The sequence below is a fragment of the Saccopteryx leptura genome, chromosome 2, assembly GCF_036850995.1.
Source record: "Saccopteryx leptura isolate mSacLep1 chromosome 2, mSacLep1_pri_phased_curated, whole genome shotgun sequence".
In the NCBI taxonomy this organism is placed as follows: Eukaryota; Metazoa; Chordata; class Mammalia; order Chiroptera; family Emballonuridae; genus Saccopteryx; species Saccopteryx leptura.
Window position 1 is genome coordinate 14,282,144 of NC_089504.1, and position 13,244 is coordinate 14,295,387.

At 53.3% G+C, this 13,244-nt stretch overlaps 1 protein-coding gene across 2 annotated transcripts in view; it reads right to left on the reverse strand.

Moving 5' to 3' along the window:
- Positions 1 to 13,244, reverse strand: part of GSN (gelsolin) — a 60,385-nt gene that overhangs the window by 1,192 nt on the left and 45,949 nt on the right. For both annotated transcript variants that reach the window (XM_066367280.1, XM_066367279.1), the window contains 9 exons: positions 11,973 to 12,105; positions 9,691 to 9,779; positions 9,304 to 9,519; positions 7,305 to 7,438; positions 6,319 to 6,409; positions 4,255 to 4,425; positions 3,455 to 3,629; positions 2,116 to 2,240; positions 1,795 to 1,872 (listed from right to left, as the gene is read on the reverse strand). In XM_066367280.1, the coding sequence (XP_066223377.1) occupies positions 1,795 to 1,872; positions 2,116 to 2,240; positions 3,455 to 3,629; positions 4,255 to 4,425; positions 6,319 to 6,409; positions 7,305 to 7,438; positions 9,304 to 9,519; positions 9,691 to 9,779; positions 11,973 to 12,105 (1,212 nt within the window). The remainder of the gene's footprint in view (positions 1 to 1,794; positions 1,873 to 2,115; positions 2,241 to 3,454; positions 3,630 to 4,254; positions 4,426 to 6,318; positions 6,410 to 7,304; positions 7,439 to 9,303; positions 9,520 to 9,690; positions 9,780 to 11,972; positions 12,106 to 13,244) is intronic.

The window sequence follows — 13,244 nt, forward strand, 5'->3', positions numbered from 1 at the left end:
AACAGATGCTGCAAACCAGCGATCTACAAGCGTGCTTTGTTTGCCCACTCACCACCCTCTGTTGGTCTGCAATCTTTCTAGGCTAATTTAGTTGTCAGCCAATTACGTTAAATCTAGGTTTCCAACTTCTCTGAGAAACCCGGAGGATCTGGCAACCATGAGCCTTCACCCTCAGCTGGATGAAGCTGGGCAGAGGCCCCCTGAGCTGGGAAGTGCCAGTTTGCCTCAGACCCCACCACTCCTTCATGTCTCCCCATCCCAGCCTGCTTCACTCATGAACACTGCCAACCAGGTGCCCTGAGTTTGAGACCCCTGTCTAAGTTCATGGATTATCCCTTTACAGGCATTGATCTGTTCAACAAGTGAGTGGCCAGTCACATGCTCCCAGCTTTATTCACCCGACAAACATTCACTGAGAAGCAGTCGCTATGCGCCAGACTCTGGGTGTCTGGGCCAACACGGGCCTAAAGCTGGGAGAGAAAAACACATCACTACCACGAACACCATTTTGAGTCTTCTTACAAGTTTTGTGACACAAAAAAAAAAAAAAAAAAAAAAAATCCATTCAGCTGCTTTTTATGGGTCATCTATTTCTATGTATATGTAAAATACTGTAAAGAGCCCCTGACATGGATAAAACAGGGTTAGACAATAAAACGCCATTTTATTGCTCTTATTCACACGGGTTCCCCACGACACGGGCCCCTCCCTGGCAGAGAGTGTGTCTGTTTTGATCACGGGTTTCCCAGCACTGCAGCGCTCTGCCTGGAAGACACTTCATAAAAGTTGGCTGTGTGAATGAGTAAACACACACACGGATTATGTCGCCAGGAGAGCAGTCGGTGACAGCGGCTGAATGGCTCAAGCTGCAAATAGTTCGGTGCTGCTCTTCCAACTGGGGATCCTGAGAAGTGGCCCTGAGGGGGTGGGTGTCTTGTGCCTGCCTAGCTGCTATCTATAACCCTGACAGCTCTGGGAAAGGCCAACCTGTGAGCCGGGATTACCGCCGGCCGCCTCCCCGAGAACAGAAGCCCTGAGGGGGGAGGGGGGCAGAGAAATGTCCTCCTGATGTATTGCTCTATCCCTGGCATCTAGAAGAGCGTCTGCCACAAAGCAGGTGCTCAGAGGGTGGGCAAAAGTAAGTTGATAGTTGTGAGTACACAAAACACAGAGCTAATAAAGCTACTGGAACCATCACCAAAAAAAATCGATTCAGCTGCTTTTTAACCACGTGCTTTTTTCCATCCCGACAACTGTAAAGTGCCGTTTGCCCTCCCCTGTACTGGCTGAAAGCATGCATGGCATTCCCCCTGCCAAGTCCTATACGATGGCCTTCCCTAGGAGGTGAAGCAGAGGGACCCCAAAGCCCTTTAAAGCACAAGGAGATGCACGTCAAACCTCCCCGTGACCCTGGACAGTTTGTTTGCATGTGACAGGCCGCCGGCTCAACTTCCCTGACCAACATTTTTAAAGGAAGAGTCCACACTCCCTGACGGTTTTGAGGAAGAAAGAAGGCTGGTCATCTGATTTGCATTTACATGGTGCTCTGTGGTTTGCAAGGGGATCTTATGGGCACCTCACCCTGTTGGAGTATGCAAGGTTGGTACCGCCACGCCCATTGTGCGGATGAGGAAATAAAGGCTCAGAAAGAGGCAGTGGCTTACAGCAGTTCATGAACTTTTCCAGCAACAACTGGCACTGCCTCTTTTAAGTCTGTCAGTCAGCGAGGAGCTGGAAGTCCGTCCTCCCACTACCTCGGGCCCAGTGGGCGTTCACCGTCTGTCCTTCACTTACCTGGTCCCAGGTGTCCAGGAGCATGACATCATCAGTGGCCAGGTCTTCCTGCATGAGCTCGCCAGGGACCTCTTCGATCTGGGAAGGAACAGAAGAGGTTAATGAAAGCACACGGCCAACCCTCTTCCCTCCAGGAGAAGACTCCCCACTACGAAGTAGCAGAGCCAGCTCTGGCCAGCAGGGGGCTCCTTCCTCTGTGCTGTGCCATCAGATCTGCTTCTCCCTGCCCCTGCCTCCCAGGCCCATGCCGCCCTGGGCCCCTGCAGCCCTGGGTCCCCCGCTCCCTGGAGCATGCCTCCCCAAGGGAAAGCAGGGCCTCACCACAAAACGTCCGATCTTGTTGGAGCAGGCAAAGAGGCGCGGAGGGTGGGCGTCCATCTTCTTGTCCTTCAGCCGTGGGGACGTGCGGTAGGCGGCCTTCCCGCCCAGGGCCTCCCAGAAGCTGTCTGTGAGGGAGACCACGCATGACTGACAGCCCAGCTTGCTTAGCACCTCCCATCCGACGCTGGGACAGCCCCGCCCTGGAGCACACAGCGCTGTTGATCCCCGCCCTCCACCTTAACATCCCAGTGGCCAGGGAGGGCCTGAGAGTCCAGGGAGGGCCTGAGAGTCAGGGGTGATGAAACGGGGCCCAGGAGAGTGGGCTTGGCAGCAGACACACAGCCTGACGACAAAACTGCAGGATGGGGACAATCATCCCACTCAGCAAACGAGCTCACTGGGGCCCAGAGAGTTTCACCAACGCACCCAACACCGCACAGCTAGTACCCGAGCGGTAAAGCCAGGGCGCAGACATTTCCAGACTCCAATCCCCCTGTCCTTTCCACGAGGCCTGCTCTGTCCACATGCCACCCTTCACTTTCTTAACGTTTTTAAAATGTAATTATTGATTTCAGAGAGAGAGGAAGGGAGAGAGATTCTTCTATGTGCCCTGACCAGGGATTGAACCTGCAATCTCATCACGTCGGAATGATGCTCTAACCGCTGAGCAACCCAGCTAAGGCCACATGTGACTGTTTAAATTTGAAATTCATCAAAATTAAGTACAATGAAAAAATCAGTTCCTCATTCTCACTAATTCCCATCAGTGACATTTCAAGTGCTCCCTGGCCACATATGCCTACTGGCCACCAAGCTGGACCCAGCAGATAAAGAGCATGTTCATCCTCTCAGAAGGTACCCCTGGACATGCTGCTCTTCCCCGGGTCTATTGTGCACCTAGAGGAGGGACTGGGCTTAAATAAGAGCAGAGAGACTGAGGGCTGGCATGAGGAAGATGTTCCTGACCCACGTTCTGGAAACGGAGGAGGCCTGTGGCACTTCTGTGCACTGAGAGTCGAAAGATGAGGAGAGACCGCGGCCCCTGTGAGGCTGTGACTCCTGCCTACGGTCGTTCAAGGCTTCCTGCCAAATGACCACCTCCTCCAGCAGCCTTCCCTGACCGCCCCAGCCCACACTGAGCTCTTTCTCTAACTCCTGCAGGCCTCTCTCTCACTCACCAGAGCCCTCATGTTCATTCAACCTGCTTTTATTTCTCACACTTTAGGAGACAGGCACTGAGGAGCAGTGAGGATACAGAGCTCCCAAAGAGAAGGAAAGCAGGGAACCCTAACACTACCATCCACGGAGAGCAGCAGGCTCCCCTGCCCCTCGCTCCTACCTGGCTCGCTGCCTTCTGCCACCTGCACAGATTGGGCCCGCAGCACCCTGAGCAGCTCCTGGGCCCCGGTCTTCTCCGCCTCGCTGGCTCCTGTACCCACCCACAGGTAGGCGGCTGAGGGGGTTTTCAGGACAAAGGCATCGTTGGAGTTCAGTGCACCAGCCTTAGGCATTATCTGGGAGGAGAGCGCTCGGTTAACAGGACACCAGACAATGCCCTCAGCCCCCTTCTCACAGCCCAGGAGACATGGCAGTAGGACCAGCTGAGGTGGGGACTTAGATGAACACACCCCATCCCAGAGGAGGGCACAGATTTTGGACACTGAGGGGCTTAGCTCACTTTCATGAGTCACTAATGTCCTGTGGCTAGCCAAGGCGATTCTAGAATTCTGGGCTGTAGTAACAGAAGTTGAGTGCCAGAATAAAGGAGGTGATATTCTCTTTCTCCTTCAAGCTGCTCAGACTGTCCTACAGGATTATGTTCAGGTGTGCACCTTCCACCATGATGGGAATAGTAGCCAACTGACATGCAATCAGGAGCAGTGTCCAGATTGTGAAGAATGAACTACCTGTGAGTAGTGAGCTCCTTGTTATGGAAGATGTGCAAGGGGCACTGGGCATCCTTGAGACAAGGGGCAGTCTAAGACATATAGTCCCGCTGCCAGGGCAGGAAGGTACAAAAAGCTGCTCTTAACCCCTCGCCCAGCCCCACCCAATCCTGTGTCCAGAGATCTGCCCATCAAGCCTGAGAGGCACAGGGAGGCCACACCCTCCCAGGGTCCACAGGGGGGCGTTAGTTACCTCAACGGCTCGGGTGGCCCCAGAGCTGCTGGCCCGGACCTGGAAGAGGCGGGTACTGGCAGGGGCTGTCTGCCCACCCTCACGGGAGGTGCCACCCTTATAGATGATCATGGGCTTCCCGCCAAACAGGCTCATCAGGTGGGCGGGCTCCTTGCCTTGGACCACACGGCTCTGGCAGGAAGACAGGAGAGCAAGTCAGGGAAGGGGGGGTATCAGTCCTTCTGTGCAGCACTCAGCTCACCCCCCCTCCCTGGCCAGCATGGCCCAGGCCAACCTCCCCCCCAGATGAGGCCACACACATCACGGGGTGTGTGTGTGTGTGTGTGTGTGTGTGTGCGTGTGTGTGTGTGTAGCTGACCCGACAGTGCACAGGGTGTGTGTGGAGCTGACCCTATCACGGGTGTGTGTGTGTGTGTGTGTGGTGTGTGGTGTGTGTGTGGTGTGGAGCTGACCCTATCACGGGGTGTGTGTGTGTGTGTGTGTGTGTGTGTGTGGGTGGTGTGGAGCTGACCCGACAATGCACAGGGTGTGTGTGGAGCTGACCCTATCACGGGACGGGTGTGTGTGTGTGTGTGTGTGTGTGGTGTGTGTGTGTGTGTGTGTGTGTGTGGTGTGGAGCTGACCCTATCACAGTGTGTGTGTGGTGTGTGTGTGTGTGGTGTGGAGCTGACCCTATCACGGTGTGTGTGTGTGTGTGTGTGTGTGTGTGTGGTGTGTGTGTGTGTGTGTGTGTGTGGAACTGACCCTATCACAGTGTGTGTGTGTGTGTGTGTGTGTGTGTGGTGTGTGGTGTGTGTGTGTGGAACTGACCCTATCACAGTGTGTGTGTGTGTGTGTGTGGTGTGTGGTGTGTGTGTGGTGTGGTGTGTGGTGTGTGTGTGGTGTGTGTGTGTGTGTGTGTGGTGTGTGTGGAGCTGACCCTATCACGGTGTGTGTGTGTGTGTGGTGTGTGGTGTGTGGTGTGTGTGTGTGTGGTGTGTGGTGTGTGTGTGTGTGGTGTGTGGTGTGTGTGGAGCTGACCCTATAGCACACAGGCATGGGCAGGGAAGGGGGAGTTCCAGGAAACTGGAGATGCCGCTATGACCTGAGGTCCCTCGGTCGCTCTCCCCTCCCAGGAGGACCTGCCTTGGCTGACCCTGAGTCTAGTCCAAGAAGCAAGAGAGCCCATGTTTGCAAACATTCCCTTAAATGGAAGCACAGGGACTGTGTGTGGACATGCTTCCAAGACGGTGATGTCAGCTCCAGGCACGAAAGCCAGTGGGGTGGTGAGAACAGAACCTTCCAGATCTGGACAGACCCCTCGGCACACAGCCAGTGCATCCCAGATGCAGGCTGCAGGTGTGAGCCAAGATATATCCCATCTGCTCCTGCCCGTGTGCCCACCCAGATCCCAGCTGTGGCCCTGCGAGCTAAATCTAGAAGAAACTCTCACATGTGTTGGGGGCACTGTGGTCACTTCCCTGTACGACCCACTACTGCTGGGTTAGAGCTCAGATCCCCACGCCACCCTGATGATGAGAATTCAGGCATGCGCCTCAACCTCTCGGGTTCTTCCTCTGTAAAATGGGGCCAAGAATGCTACCCCCAAGGCTGTCGTTGGCATCAAATGAGCTAAGACGGCCACTACCCCACTGAGTGCCCGGCATCCAGAGGACACCACTATCACAACGAGGGCACCAACCTTGGGTCTGAATGCAGAGCCCCGCCCACTCCAAGTACAGGACCCGGTTCCACCATGCTGCCTCTCCTGCTTCTCTCCCACGGCATCTCAGCATTTTTACTCACTGCACGTCACAGCGAGGGAGCTGATCTCCGCTGTGTGACTGTGCACCCTTACGTGTGCATGTCTGCTGGACACCTCTCCATCCCCAGACAGGAAACCCCATCAGGGCAAGTCTGTGTGTTCACGGCTGCAGACGCAGTGCCAGGTACATAGGAGCCCTCATAAAGGTTAAGTGAATGGAAGGACAGATGGAGGAATGGAGGAGTAAACAGTCAGACAGGTGAGTGGACAGACGGACAAGGCCCAGAGTGTGACCCAGAGGGGCAGTGGACTGGGCTCACCTGGACAGGGGTACCTCCCAGCTCCTCATCCAGCTGGGCAGTCAGAATGGCAGATGCAGCAACCTCATCCTGGGTGGACTGGGCACCCTGCCTGGAAGAGGATGTGAGACTCAGTACTGGGGTTCACACAGAGTCCTGAGTCTTTGGGCACGGGCCTGAGAAAGCCACAAATCTCCAGATTACGGGTAGTCAAACTGACACACGCAAGAGGGCAAGGAATTCCCTGCAGGGCAACCACAGCGACGCTCGTGATAGCAAAAGACGACTCAATCCCAGTATGCACCAGCAGGGCCTCTGTTAAACAAACCACAGTCCTGCCACACTGTCGAACAGTACGCAGCTATGACAAAGAGCAAGGAAGCTCACTGTGGGCTGACACGGATGGAGCTCCAGGAAGTACACGTGAGAAAAGCAGGGGCGGGACAACACACAACGTACGCCACCTGCCGTGTGAGGAAGGGAGAGAATGAAGAATACAGGGCCATATCTGCTGAGGCTGGCATAAGGAATTACTGGAAGGATAGATATACAAGAAACTAACAAAGCTGGATACCCACGGAGGGGTCGGGTTGGAGAGCAGGGGCGGCAACAAAATTTCTAAACACATACTTTTTTATTCCGTTTTGATTTCCTGCATTACATAAATGTATTAATCTACTTTTAAAGAATTAAAAATACTTTTCATTAGAAAACACACGGCAGGATAAACACCTGTGTGCACAGAGCTCAGAGTGCAATGGTGGGAGAGATTCTCTGTCGGTCTGTTTCTCCCTATTCCGTCCCTAGTCACCACATCTCTTGCAATGGCCATGTAATGTTTTTATAAGAATAGTTTACAAGTTCTTCTGAGATAAGAGCCTTTCCCAGCGGAGTGCTGCCCTATCTCAGGCCCGCATATGCTTAGATCCAGCCACCAGCCCTTTCCCCGCCCCCCACCCTTTGTGCTCCCACACTCCACCCCCCAGGACGCAGCCCCAGACCCTCACCAGTTATAGATGATCTGTCCCTGGCGGCCGCCGTGATGGTAGTTGTACAGGATGATGTAGCTGTCGCCTCCATAGAACTGCCCATACGTGGCGGGGTCCACCGGCACTTTGTTGGAGCCTTCAATTCTCCAGATCTGCCAGAGCAAAGGTGGGCTCAGCAGGGGCGGCACCCCCTCCCCCAACCCCGGCAGCTGGGAAACCACACCGTGGGGCCACCGTGGGACAAGCTCTTCACAGGTGTCTCTGCCTGGGCTCAGACTGAAGTTAAATACCGCAACCACAGAGCCACTAGGACTCACAGCCAGGCGTGCTGCTCCGAATCCTTATACTGGACCCCTGCCCCACCCCACGCTTCCTCCTCGGAGGGCTCAGCACGGGGCCCGGCCCTTGCATGGCGGTTAACAGAATGTGCTTGTAGTGAGCATAACCCAGTCACTGCTGAGGGCACCAAATCAACTTACGACCCAGATCCAAATCAGCCTCTACCCCCTTAGAGGCTGTGTGACCTGGGGCAACTTGCGTCAACTCTATGAGCCTCCGTTTTCTCATCTGAAAAGCGGGATTAATAAGAGCACTACCTTGAAAGATTGTTGTGAGGATCAAGGGAATTTGTTCATCAAGATCTAGCACAGAGCCTGACACGGAATGATAGCTCTGTATGTGGCAGCTACTCTTATTATGAAAATTATTATTGTCGTTGTCACTATTACCAGTATCTGTATCATTACTGAATTGTCTGGACTTTACAGATCACCTCCAGAGGCAGGGCCACCTCTGGGTGACCTCAGAATGATCCCTTCTGGCAGATCTCTTTTCGGAGCTCGGGTGACAGGGCTTTCCCAGGAGGTCACGAGGCCCTGCAGCGCCACCTGGTGGTACTGTCCAGACATTGAGCCCCTTTAAGTCCAGGAAACAGAAGCCCAGAATCTCTCTGTACCCTGAAAATTCTTGAAGGTGATAAAGAAGAGGGATTAAACCCCATTTTACAGGTGAAAAAAGTGAAGCTCAAAGGGGTTCAGTTCACCCAGCGCCACACAGTCAGGCTGCCTGGACTCTTTCCACGCTGCCTTACCTGAGCATGTTCACTGTGCCCTCCCCGCCCACTCAAGTCATGAATGAATGAATAAATAATAGCACCACCGACACAAACAACACTAAACAAAAATGAACCTTTCTGCTATTTCTATCACGTGGAATGGAAGCCATGTGTGCCGGAAGCAGATTCTACCTCAGACACATCTCTGACCCCACCCCCCTCTGCTCTATCTTCCCTGTGACCTTCCTGCAGTCAAGGTCACCTTCTCTTTCCTAAACTATTATAATAATCTCTTCGCGGGGCCTCTGACTTCATTTTCCTGCCTCTGAGCCATCTTCACAGAGAGTTTTGAAAGCACAGAACTGAGCCTGTCACATTTCTGCTTTTAAGGAAAGAAAAAAGGCCCTGACTAGTACCCACAAATGACAGGACTAAGTCCACACCCTTGGGCGTGGGCCTCAAGGTGCCTCCCTGTGGGTGCCCTCCGCCCCAGGCTCCCGGACAGCTCTCTGCCCTTACGTCCCACTGTTCCTCTCTGGCCGCAAATTCCTGCTCATACCCTGAGACCCAACAAAGTGTCCTCATCTCTGTAAAGACCACCTCCCCTCCCCGTCCTTCCCCTGACCCCATAATCCCTGTGCTGGCCTCCCATCTTCTACTGCCCACACAGGTGCCAGCCATCAGCTGTGGCGACGGTCACCTCCCTCCCAGACCAGGCACTGCTCACAGGCAGGTGGGTTCTGAGACATTAGGCACAGGGACTGGCATACAGGAGGTGCTAAGAGTACGTTGGTTGTAAAAATTAGGGCAAAAGTATCTCATCCACCAGAACTAGTGAAAACTCCACAGTGAAACGTCCCGGGGGAAGCAGTCCCGGAGGAAGCAGGAGGCCCTGCGCAGGCCAGACGTGCCTAGGAGGGAAGGAGGGAGGGGCCGGCACATGCCCACCCAGCCCGCAGCCACCTGTTTCTGGCCTGTGCCATCATCATCCATGCCGTGCTGGGCGGCCATGGCAGTGGAAGTGTGCAGGGTGGCGGCGTCGAAGGGCACCCTCTCCACATTGGCGATGTGGCTGGAGAGGTAGGTCAAGCCCGGGCCATCCGTCTGGTCTGGGTCCCGCCAGTTCTTGAAGAACTGCTTGAACAGCGGGGTCTCGCCGCCCTCAGGAAGGATGGAGACCTGGAAGGGGCCACGGAAGAGCAGGATGTGGCTGGGCTGGGACCCCCAGGACAGGGGCTGCCCAGCGAGGGTCCTCAGGGAGCCTCAGATACCCAGACCACATCAAGGGGAGACCCCCACCCCACCCCACACTGGACCCACCCTCACACTCCTACCTGCCTCCAGACTCACCTGGGTCTGCTTGGGGTAGCTCATCTTGGAGATGAAGTCAGAGGCTGTTTTGAGGGCAGCCTTCCTCTCCTCCATGTTGGCCTGTCTGCCTATTGGCAGAGGGAGGAGGAGGGGCCTGGGGTCAGAGCTGCAGCCTGACATCCAGTGGTCCAGAGAATGTGGCAGCCGGACCTCCCCCCTTACTCTTCTTAGATCACGGACAACCAAGGTCAGGGACACCCCAGAGCTGACCGTTCTGAGAGCCCCTGCAGTCCAGCTGTGGGTCCTAGCTGATGTAAGCAACCACAGCCACCATCCGGGACAATTTACCGTATTTCCCCATGTACAAGACGCACCTTTTTCCCCAAAAACTGGCAGTCTAAATACTGGGTGCATCTTAGACAGTGGTTGGCAAGTCATTTAAAAAGCATGGCATTTCAAATGCCATAGATGGAACTGAGGACAAGGCAATATATGAAGACAGTGATTCGTCATCAGACACAGATGAGGACAAGATAATGGATGGGAGTTTTGACAGTGATGAGGAGTTGTATGAATTTTATAAATGAATAAAATTTGAGTTCAATAACTTTATGTAATACATTTTCCCCTAAAATTTCCAGCCCTAAAATTAAGGTGCGTCTTATACATGGGGAATATATGGTACTGTGCATGAATTTTGTGCTCAGGACTACACATAGGTATTTTCATTTCGCTTAATCCACACAATGATCCTGTGTGGTAAAGATCATTACTATCTTGTCCCCATTTACATATAAGGAAACCAGTGTCTTAGAGAGGTTAACCCTGTGAGTAGTACAAACATTCATGTACATCCTTGTGCCTCCTGACCATCCGGAGTATGATCATACATGTAAGGCAACATTAAAAAAAGGCACATGCAGCCAGGGCACACAGGAGAAGCGCCCATCTGCTTCTTCACTCCTCTCTCTCTCCTTTCTCTCTGTCTCTCTCTTCCCCTCCCGCAGCCGAGGCTCCATTGGAGCAAAGTTGGCCCGGGTGCTGAGGATGGCTCTATGGCCTCTGCCTCAGGCGCTAGAATGCCTCTGGTTGCAACACAGCAACGCCCCAGATGGGCAGAGCATCGCCCCCTGGTGGGCATGCCGGGTGGATCCTGGTCAGGCACATGCGGGAGTCTGTCTGCCTCCCCGTTTCCAACTTCAGAAAAATACAAAACAAAACAAACAAACAAACAAAAAAAGGCACATGTATGTTCTTCTTGTTTCCATAAATTGATTATCAAACAAACATGATTTTAAGTTAATAAAACTGAAACTGGAACTAATTTCATTTTTTGAAAAAAAAAAACTCACTCCTGGGAGTCAGTGAGCGTAAAATATCTCACTATTCACAGGGTTAAGTGACTTGCCCACAGCTACTCAGCACGTGGGAAAAGCTGTATCTGCCTCCCCGACTCTGAAGACTGCATACCACACACTTGTACCCCCTCTCTCCCCTAAGCCATCTTCCCATGGTGGGGGTGGGGGGCTCCTCCCACTGCACAGTCTGAAGTCTGTCTCAACCCTGAGAGCATCCCCGTGCCTGGACGGCTCCTGGCTGGCTAAGGCCAGCCCCCCATCCCCAGCCTTCTCATTACCAAGGGCGAGGAGCCGAGATAATGATAATATGAAGGTGCAGATGGTAACAGTCCCCAGTGTTCGACTCTCTCCCTCTCTCTGCCATTCTCTGAGCGCCCACTGCCTCGCTCCCCCAGATCCACTTCCACTGGACTCATCGCAGGGCATCTGACCCAGTGCGGGGGCATCCACTCAGAATCATCGGGGCCAGTGTTTCTCAGGAGCCTCCCGTAATCAGCACCCAGGACAGTTCGCAGAGAGTTCCGTGGATCCCCAAAGCCCCCACAACACCAGCAAGTTACAGGCGTGTCACAAGTCCTGCAGTAAACGAACCTGCGAACACAGTTGCACCCAGTGTTGACCATAAATTTATTTGACCAGAAAAAAGCTCTATACTTTTTTACATATGTTTTATATGATGCCAATTAACCTCTCCAAGAACTGGTATTATAACACATTTGGAAAACACTGGTTCCCAAATAGAAAGTCTGAGGCCAAAGGAGGCAGGCAAAGTCCCCGCGATCACACAGCGAGTCATCTGCAAGGCCAGGGCCCTCGCTGCCTCCTGATTCCGACCGAGGAGCCCGCCACTGCCTCGGGGTCCCTGGCACACACACTCCACTCTCCCTTGTGAGCTGAGCACCTGCACGGCCGCAGGGGCTCCCCTCCAAGGCCCAGTTAGAACCGTTCCGCAGGCCCTGTTACCTTTCCAGACGAAGATCTTCCCATCTTTCCCGTGGTCCAGGATGAAGCAGTCCTCAGACCGCAAGGCCCCCTGGGCGAAGGGGTTCTCATCCGCCACCAGCGACACTGACATGGTGCCTGCACCATTGGAGACCTGAGGGGACAAGGGGGAGCCCAGAATGTGAGTGACTGCCACCACCTTGGCCGGCCCAGAGGGCTTCCCCAAGCCAACACATGGGTCGGTCCACATCCCAACTCCTACCCCCAAAACAGGGCAGAGTAACACCTGGACTTGTGCCCTCAGGTGTTCCTTCTCCTCTTCTGCTTTGTCACGACCACACCTGTGACCTACACACAGGTGTGACCCGGAAACAACACGGGGTGGGGCGTGGGGGATAAAATGCAGGAATGCGGGCGGCTCAGCAGGAGAATTGTATAGCTGGCTGAAAGACAGTCTTGTCAGTAAAAAATAAATAAAGGTAAAAGACTGAAATGCAATGTGGTAGCTTGGATTGGAATCTGAAATGAGAAACTGGGGAAATCTGAACGGAGTCTGTAGTTAGCAACAGTGTAGAACCAACATTAATTTCTTAGTTTTGACAAACGTAGCTGTTTATGCTAAGATGTTAAGGAGATACAGGGTGAAGGGCATGTGGGAACCCTCTGTACTAGCTTTGCAATTTTCTGTAAACCTAAAAACTATTCCAAAATAAAAAAGTTCATAACTTTTTTTTTTTTTTTTTTTTTACAGGGACAGAGAGAGGGATAGATAGGGACAGACAGACAGGAATGGAGAGAGATGAGAAGCATCAATCATCAGTTTTTCGTTGTGACACCTTAGTTGTTCATTGATTGCTTTCTCATATGTGCCTTGACCGCAGGCCTTCAGCAGACCGAGTAACCTCTTGCTCAAGCCAGCGACCTTGGGTCCAAGCTGGTGAGCTTTTTGCTCAAGCCAGATGAACCCGCACTCAAGCTGGTGACCTCAGGGTCTTGAACCTGAGTCCTTCCACATCCCAGTTTGATGCTCTATCCACTGTGCCACCGCCTGGTCAGGCTCATTACCTTTTTTTTTTTTTTTAAAAAAAAGGTTGCCTGACCTGTGGTGGCGCAGTAGATAAAGCGTTGACCTGGAAATGCTGAGGTCGCCGGTTCGAAACCCTGGGTTTGCCTGGTCAAGGCACATATGGGAGTTGATGCTTCCAGCTCCCCCCCCCCCCCGTCTCTCCCTCTCCTCTCTAAAAATGAATGAATAAATAAAATAAATAAAAATTAATAAAAATAAAAAAAAGG